The sequence below is a fragment of the Gymnodraco acuticeps genome, unplaced genomic scaffold, assembly GCF_902827175.1.
Source record: "Gymnodraco acuticeps unplaced genomic scaffold, fGymAcu1.1, whole genome shotgun sequence".
Taxonomy (NCBI): domain Eukaryota; kingdom Metazoa; phylum Chordata; class Actinopteri; order Perciformes; family Bathydraconidae; genus Gymnodraco; species Gymnodraco acuticeps.
Window position 1 is genome coordinate 2,340,808 of NW_022991187.1, and position 9,645 is coordinate 2,350,452.

Below are 9,645 nucleotides of genomic sequence, written 5' to 3' on the forward strand. Positions count from 1 at the left end.
TAGAAGCCCTTTAATGGCCGGTTGCTGAGCTGTCCTCTGTGTGTTGTTATCAAAGAGAGCCATCACACAGCTAATGGATGAAGTGACATCTGACCTGCAGGGCTGCTCTATCAAACTGACCTCATTATTGTCCCATTCACAAATCCGCTGATAAGGCTGGAGAGCTTGTCCTGTCCCGGAGCTTTGCTTGGTAAACAAACCCGCAGACACAGTGGCTCTTTAACTTCTTCAAACTTTCAATCACACGGGAAACAGTTCCAGTCCGACCTGTCACTCACCCATGAGCCGCAGATAGGGAGGAATCCACTCGCAGTGCAAATAAGTAGTTCTTAGTTTTATTTTAATTCATGCTGTTTAACTTAGTCCTGCAAACTAGTGTATTATTTGGCACCTGTACAAAAAAAAAAGTTAAATCCACAATGTAATTTTAGGGGATTTAAATTAAACATCACACCAAAAGCACATTTTTAGTTTTGTTTTTCTAATCATGGATATATGGATTTTTACCAAGTCCATCAACCTTGCCTGATGGACTTGTGCTACACATGCCTGCCATTTGTATATATTATATAATTATATATGTGTCAAATGATATAATAAGTGAATAGACTATAAGAGTGTGTGTTGGTGTTCCACCCTTAATGGATTCTGACCTAAAGGGCCTGAGGAGGAGAATCAGCAGAGAGCAGCTGAAGGAGCTTCTCCACTCAGATAAGAGGAAGCTGCAGACAGAGAGGAGACCAGACACTTCAACCCATCAGATAGTGTGTGTGTGTGTGTGTGTGTGTGTGGTGTGTGTGTGTGTGTGTGTGTGTGTGTGTGTGTGTGTGTGTGGTGTGTGTGTGTGTGTGGGGTGTGTGTGTGTGTGTGTGTGTGTGTGTGTGTGTGTGGACTAGCATTACTATACTTGTGGGGACCTACATATGTTTACACAGTCACGTGTGGGGACTCGCCTCCCTTATGGGGACAAATTGGAGGTCCCCATGAGGGGAATCATTAATTTTAGGGTGAAGACTTGGTTAGGTTTAGGATTAGGGTTAGGGTTAGGGTTAGGCATGTTATGGTTAAGGTTAGGATAAGTCTCCAGGAAATGAATGTAAGTCAATGTAATGTCCCCTGAAGTGACGTATACATGGTATGTGTGTGTGTGTGTGTGTGTGTGTGTGTGTGTGTGTGTGTGTGTGTGTGTGTGTGTGTGTGTGTGTGTGTGTGTGTGTGTGTGTGTGTGTGTGTGTGTGTTAATGCTCTTATTCATGAACTATAGAAACATTCAATCAATCACATTCTGTCACAAAAACACAGATATGCAAAACATTTCTGAACAGAATCAAATCAAGGAAAAGTAATTACAATTAGGAACTTTAATCATTTTAGAACCAAAATCACAATCAGGTTTATTGCCAGAGTACATATGGAATTTGCTCTGGTGTACAACGGTGAATACACACAATAAGAGTCATTGAGTAGAAAATGAACCAATGTCTAACTATAAAACTATCTTAAAACGTATAAGAACAATAGTAAACAAGAATTTACAAGCTATATAAATATACAAAAAAGTAAGTACAATAAGAATATGACTGTATATTCTAAGAATGAAATATATGCCGTATACATTAAAGGGGACCTAACATGCAAAATGCACTTTTGTACGTCTTTTATACATGAATATGTGTCCCCGGTGTGTCAGGGAACTCACCAAGTGTCAGAAAACACAACCCTCTCTCTTTTCCTCCATACCCAAATCTCTAAATACGGGGCTGCAACGGAGCTGATACAGACTGATACAGATTTGATATTGTTCTGACGTCAGAAACAGGGTGTTCCGCCTATATGGGCAACTCTCCACCTATCAGGAGAATGAGAGGTTGCGTGGCATGGTAACAGCATGGTAACAGCATGGTAACAGCATGGTAACAGCATGGTAACAGCATGGTAACATGACGCTCGTGCCTCGCCCCCCCTCCTTTGCAAGGGGGCGTGGTCAGCTGCAGCTCATTTGCCACAGAATCAGCCCTAGTGAAGACAGGGCTGGAATAGAGCACATAGAGTGAAATGAGGCATGGCTAAAATGCATGATCTGTTTGGTATTTTGAAAAAAAGACTTCACAGACATGTTTTACATAGGTATAGCCCTACAATATATTATTCAAATATAGCATGATCGGTCCACTTTAAAGTGGCAAAGCTGTGCCGCTGATTTAAGAGAGGTAGCATTGAACAGAAATGTGCAAAGTTTCTGTTGCAACCTGCATGGAGAGGAGAGTCATGGAAATAGGCAATGTCGTCAAAAAATACTTTCACATATTTCCTGGATCATTGCCAACTCTAAAGGAGAAATGTAGAGAATAAGGTAGTTAATGTTCAGGTGTGTGATTTTAAATACACACCTTTAATGATATGCACACAGCGGGCATCTGATAGCTGAGAGATCAACAGCCCCCCCCTCTCTCTGTGTGTGTGTGTGTGTGTGTGTGTGTGTGTGTGTGTGTGTGTGTGTGTGTGTGTGTGTGTGTGTGGTGTGTGTGTGTGTGTGTGTGTGTGTGTGTGTGTGTGTGTGTGTGTGTGTGTGTGTGTGTGTGTGTGTGAGAGAGAGATAGAGACAGAGATTATGTATGAATGAAAGCAGGATAAATTCAGATGTTAGATCACACTGAGATGATGAGGGTCAGTTTGAATAAAGGATGACGTAAATCTGGCCATCAGTGAAACATCCATTATAGTTTACTCTAAAAAGTTTAAATCTTGCTGCATTACGTCAGCTTTAGGAAGTCAGATATGCCTCTGGTTGTGTGGTGGCATTCACTGTCTGATAATCTGGTGTTTATGATGGAGATGATTCACAGACTCAGGATCAGGTCCTCTGTCCAAAACATCCTGTGACCACTAAAGTTATGAACTCTTGACAGAGTATAATCAGACTCTGTTCACACTAATCCTCTGGTGAATTCTCTCATTGTGTGTTTGTCCCTGTGGTTTGAAGTGGCTGCTGGCCTGTGTGATGTTAGGCTTTAAAGCTCCCTCTTGTGGAAGACTCTTACATCACCTTCACGTGACAACAGGTTACTTTTAGTGGTGGAAAGTATCTAAGTACATTTACTGAATTACTGAACTTAAGTATTTGTTGAGGTAGTTTACTTAAGTATTAATATCTCATGTTACTTTATTCTTCTACTCCACTAACATTTGGAGGCACAAGTTGTATGTTTTACTCCATTACATTTATCTGACAGCTTTAAATTGTATTTATTTCTATGTTCATTGATGAAAAATGAAATCAACTAATGAATTAAGATGTATTATCTAACACCTGGCAGTAAAAAAGTTCAATAAAGTTAGCTCCTTTAGCTGCTACATTGAATTAAAACACATCATTGAGTCACTCCATGTCGGTATCGGTGACTCAAGTAATGAATTATGGCCATTCAATTAGATTAGATGGTTTGATCCAGAGCAGCATGTAAGCAAAGCATTGCACATTAATTAAATTAAAATGATTAATAGAAACAAATATATACATATCAACAGTGACATATGTATAAATAAATACACAACATTAACACATCGATTGAAGTCAGTGTACAGAATGATTGGCATAACGTAACGTTGGTAAATAAAGTCATTAGTACCAGATCTATTCAGTCGTTTGAACTTAAGTCTGTTAACATGCTTACCTCTGCTCTGAATACCCCGAACAATCCGATGACATCTTTGTAACGCCAGACAATACATGGCATGAAGACCTTGTGCAACAGGCCAGGTGCAGGTACTGTACTACACTGATAAAACTGTGACAAATCTACAGTTACAACAACGCCTGGCATCTTGTCCTCTCAGACAAAGAAGCAGCGGCAACACAACGGAAGATTGATGACACAACAACTTTCGGTGTCTCAAAGAAAAACATCATCACCACATAGTTTACACTGCGGAAGACAAATGCCTTCCCCGGGCTAAAAGGTCAGAGGTGCTACTGAGTGCTCAAATATGCAGCCGAGTATCTGTGCAAGGAGTGCTCAGGGGACAATAAATAGGAAGGACATGTCTTCGTTTTCAACTGAGAGCAATCATGTGGGTTGTCTCAGAATAAGGGCAGAGGATGATGTCTTTGTTTGGCTCCTGTCATTGAGCTGCATCTGTGTGTATGATGACAACCAAACATGTGTCTGATGAAGCTTTGAAGTGATATTAAGGTGACAAACAGTAAAGAAAAACGTCTAAACCTTCAGTGGAATCACAGAGTTGATATAATGTGGAAGCTTTAAACCTTTTCTGTGCTGTACTGTGAGGAAATCCACAATGGTTTTAAATACATCTGAATAAAAACTGTACCCAGACAGAGGGATAAAAGCCTCCTGTGCTCAACATAGTTTTGCAGACAGACGGTCACAGACAAAGAATTCAAGGTGAAAGGTATCGTACGGAGGATCTTAATGATGTGTTGACAAGACAGCAGCTAATGCTTAAGAGGAACATCAGTAGATCTTAAACAGACGGCTTTTTAAAGTAATGATCCACAACACAGCACAGGGAAATATGAGTCAGTGCAGCTTTAAATACATATATTTCTATCTCACACACAGAAAGCACTTAACATGAGAAATAATGTGATTTCAGAAGGTTGAATTGGTGCACATGTAACAGTTGTAAATACGCAGTGGGGTTTATTTGTAAATCATTTTGTATAATCACACAAAGTCTGTGTTTTATATTAAGTAATTCTGTGTTCTTCATCGTTTAATTGAATGTTCAATACCTGGGTGGAACCTCTGAAGTGTGGTCGCTGTGCTCAGGAGATTATTGTTGTGAGGACTCCCCCCCCTATTTTTTTATTTAGCCTTTATTTATACAGGTGTAGATCTCATTGAGACACAAGGTCTCATTTTCAAGAGAGACCTGTCAGTGGTAACACTACCACACAAAGTTACAGACAGACAGGACACTAAACACAGAGGCAACACTAAAATACAACATCGTAAAAAAGTAGTCATTAAAATCCATATACAGTCAGATATAGCAGGTGCAAATACCCACAGATGATTTCTCCAGCTTTTTTAAAATGAGTTTAAAATCCGTGATGGGTATCAAACTGGTCAGCTTAAGTTCCTGCTGAAGTGTGTTCCAGGTCGAGGGGGCAGAGTATGATATGGCTTTTTTCCCAAGCACCGTGCGTACTGAGGGGACGGACAGAGTGATGTAATGTTGAGATCTTAGTCTATAGCTGTACTGTTTGTGTGATATGTAAGTGGATATGTAGAGGGGCAGCAGTCCAAGCATAGCGGTATAGATGAGTTTGTACCAGTGCAGTGATCTGCGCATTGATAATGTTGTCCAGTTGACTAAAGCGTACAGCGTGCAGTGGTGTGTGAGGGGTTTACAGTTGGTTATGAACCTCAGAGCCCCATGGTAAACAGCGTCCAGCAGATGAAGGGAGTGAGCTGAGGCGTTCATGTACACAACATCCCCGTAGTCCAAGAGCGGCAAAAATGTGGCAGCTACAAGCCGTTTCCTCGCACTTGTGGAGAAGCAGGCCTTATTTCTAAAAAAAGAATCCCAGCTTTAATTTCAATTTCCTTAAAAGATTGTCAATGTGTGGTTTTGAAGCAGAGATTTTCATCTATGGTGATGCCTAAGTATCTGTAGGTGTTAACAGCTTCAATGGGGTTATGCTGTGCAGACATGATGCAGGGAAGAACAGTTGGTAACTTTTTCTTATTGGAAAACAACATGACTTTTGTCTTATCTGAATTTAACACCAACCTAAGGTGGAACAGATGTGACTGAAAAGTGTCAAAAGCTATATATTGTGTCCCTCACGTGTCCTCTTCCCTTTTTGTAAATGTTCCACGTGAGAGGAGTCACTGTGAGGGAAAGCTAATATAAGACTGATTGTTATATCTTTTGTCAGATTGTCAGTAATAAAACTGTATGCTGGCTCGGGTCATCCATGAACAACACAAAACACAACGCAGAGACTGCTTAACGACACCGGTTACACACATTCATCATATTGAAGCAGTCACATGGAGACTTGGTGTGTGGTTGGTGCCAAGGAAGCTGGAGGAGTCAGCAGGGCAGAGGGCACAGGGAGGATCATGTTTATCATACCTACATTCATGCATTTCCAAATGAAGCATGAACTCCCCGAGGAGCACGGACACTGCCAGTAAACGCCTCTGTCCCCTGGAGAAAGTCAGGATGAGCCACGGAGAACAACAAATAAACAAACACAGAGCAATGAGTGTGTCTGTTTCAGGAGCCGGCCTCAATGTGTCCAAGTCATTAGTGCTGCAGTAGGTACGACCACCCACTCTGACCCCCCCTTTACTCTCTCTCTCACTCACACACACACACACACACACACACACACACACACACACACACACACACACACACACACACACACACACACACACACACACACACACACACATACCATGTATACATCACTTCAGGGGACATTACATTGACTTACATGCATTTCCTGGAGACTTATCCTAACCTTAACCATAACCAACACCTGCCTAACCCTAACCAAGTCTTTACCCTAAAATTAATGATTCCCCTCATGAGGACCTCCAATTTGTCCCCATAAGGGAGGCGAGTCCCCACATGTGACTGTGTAAACAGATGTAGGTCCCCACAAGTATAGTAATGCTAGACCACACACACACACACACCAAATGCAGACAACAGTTTAGAGCAGATAAGGACGAGACATAAATCCATTTAACTATTGTATGAAACGTAATTTGAGAGAGACATTAAACACCATCCACCATTTATAATATTACTGTCTGGACACTAACATAAAAAAATGTTCTCCATCTGAATTTACTGTTTCCCTAACTCATAGTAAATTAGCACATTTTGTTAGTTGTTTGATGTTGGTTTATGATTATAGAAAGGCAGATGCTATTTGCACCCGGGTGTCTATAGTGAACACTGCTATATAACCGACTGTTATATAGAATGTTATGTGAGTGGCTCATAGTAAATATGGGATAAACTACAATATAATAAACATGTCATATAGTAAATACACTTTTAAGTTTCATTTGACAAAGAGACGTTATTGATATGTTGTCGATCTCGTGGATAGACTACATATTAGAGACACCTATATGCATATCATAAAATACGTTGATTTATGCTATTTATACTGTAGTTTAGGTTTGGTATTTGATCAAGTGTAGCCTACCGGATAAAATATTTCCTAAGTGGCAATTTACAGTTATGTATGACAAAATGTGCATATTGTTTAGATTAAAAGCACATCACTTAAGCATTTTGGTTTTATTGCATCAGAAAATTGTTGAAGCGATATCCATGACAACTATTTTCTTTGGATAGGACATCATTGTATAATCTTAGAAATTCCCATGAAGTCTGAAGAGGAAAATGAAAGTTTCTCAGAGCAGTATTTGGCTCCTCTTGTCCCGCCTCCTTCTCTTGCCGGGGCAGCAGAGTAAACACGCCCTGCTTGTATAAATTCAGCCGGTGTGAGAGTGTGAGGAGACACACCGCTCAACACTCTGCCACAGAGAGGCCTCTGATTTGTGGATTACTGGATGGAAATGTCGGACACAGGCAAACCTTTGACCTCCTTCCTCATAGAGGACATCCTCTCCTTAAAGGACAGGACCAGATTAAACAGCAAACACTGTTCACAGAAGATGGACAGATGTTCTCAGTGGAGAGAAGGAGCTGAAAAGTTTTCAGAGCAACTCAGCGATCAGGAGTTTGGAGAACAGACAGGTGAGGTGAGCTCCTGCAGACTTTCCATAGCAGTAATGTAATGAATAGAGGTATTTCACTTTCATTTGGCGGATACTGTTTTAAAAGATGGTACATGCTGGAATTATAGGGCTATAATGATCATTTGTGGAAATGTTGTATAAATGTATGGATTTAAGGAGAACATGTTTATTGAGAGTCTTTTTTATGTCCAGGGGTTTGCATATAGCTGATCCTGAGATTCTCTGTGAACCATCACTTTACAGCCTGACATGCAGACATGTAGTTTCCCTCCTTAATGACTTAATCACATCTTTCCTCTACAGACTGTCTGGACACATCCTGTCCCGGCCCCTCAGAGTCCAGTCCCTCCTCCACGGGCAAACAGAAGCGCTCCAGAGCTGCCTTCACACACCTCCAAGTGCTTGAACTGGAGAAGAAGTTCAACCAGCAGAAATACCTGTCGGCCCCAGAGAGGGCCCACCTGGCCGGCACCTTAAGACTCACAGAGACCCAGGTCAAAATCTGGTTTCAGAACCGGAGGTACAAGACGAAACGAAAGCAGCAAACATCAGAGTTCTGCAGGGAGAAAGCAGAGGGACTGGGCCTGAGAGACCAGCTGGTCCGAACTTCTCTCATCACCTCTTTCTGCAAAGCTTATCAGTACAGACCCTACCTGTGGGACTACAGCGGCCCCTGGGGGTCCACGCTATGGTGAAAGGGAGGGGATTCATGAAGCTATGATTTAAAGTCATGAACCTATGTTTAGTTTCCCTGATATTTAGGCTATATGTTCACTATCAAAATGAGATCGTTGTTATTTTGGCATGATTTTAACCCATGTGTTTACCACTGTGCCATTTACAATGATTTTGTTCCTACACACATTCTGTCATTTTGTATGTTTTAAACACAATCTTGAGGCGATCGACATGTCGTTACTGTCAGTTGCAAATGGTTTGTTAATTCATCATTAAATACATGTAGATACATTTTATTTAACTTGAAAGCTGAGTGTTAAGAAATACAAACAACATATTATTTGAACTTACAGTACCTAAGTTATAGACAAGTACAAGTTGAACTTTAGCTTATCCGTCATATAGAGTCATATTTTCAGTCAATCCTGAAGCTCCGTTTTACTCCAATTGTTAAATAATGATAATATAAAATATAGTTTTACACATAAATAGAACTAAATATGTATGTAAAAACTACTTGTAGTTATAGTTATATAGTAGTGGAGCAGCTTCTTTTGGTATAAACGGTAAGAGCAACACAATATTACTGACGATTTGAGTGTTTGGTGCTACCGTCATTTACATTTTTGATGTGCATTTAAACTCTGATTATAGAGTCAAACTACATAAGAACACAAGACAAGACAGAGTTATGGATTGTATTGCAAAATAGAGCCAACAAATGAAACCTGATTCCTTTTAAGAGCCTCTGTCCTGATTATATGAAGATAAACTATATCTGTGTTGCGATCCTCTAAAAACCTTAAACAGATAAATTGATAGAGAAACTGTAGATAACAAAAAAGAACAACATGAACAGATAGAAGAAGATATACAAAGATATTCAAAATGTAACATACAGTATCAAGATGCATTCAAATCAGCAGTAGTGTGCTGTAGTAACAAATGCATTTGAGTTGATGACACATTCAGTTCAAAGTTTTGGTATTGATTAAAGTCTTACTTAAATACAGACTGTGTTTTCTCAAAGTTGTATCAGAAGATGTTAAGTGCCAGCACGTGACTCAAGAATGTGATTATTGTAACAAAACCTGTTTGTTAACATGATTGCCACTTTGGGACGGACGGAGGGTAAGAGACGGTGATCTGAGTCTCATTCATAAACATTCATGAAAAAACCTTTATTAAATATATATGTATTTCTACA

At 40.2% G+C, this 9,645-nt stretch overlaps 1 protein-coding gene across 1 annotated transcript; it reads left to right on the forward strand.

The window, feature by feature from the left end:
- Positions 1–7,510: 7,510 nt before the first annotated feature.
- Positions 7,511–9,645, forward strand: nkx3-1 (NK3 homeobox 1). Its single transcript, XM_034238397.1, has 2 exons — positions 7,511–7,758; positions 8,064–9,645. Exons 1-2 carry the CDS (start codon positions 7,572–7,574, stop codon positions 8,453–8,455), a joined length of 579 nt encoding a protein of 192 aa, XP_034094288.1. The 5' UTR covers positions 7,511–7,571; the 3' UTR covers positions 8,456–9,645.

Coding starts and splice junctions, on each gene's coding strand:
- nkx3-1 (XM_034238397.1), top strand. CDS start 7,572: ATGGAAATGTCGGACACAGGCAAACCTTTGACCTCCTTCCTCATAGAG. Junction 7,759..8,063: donor GGAGTTTGGAGAACAGACAG/GTGAGGTGAGCT, acceptor TTTCCTCTACAG/ACTGTCTGGACACATCCTGT.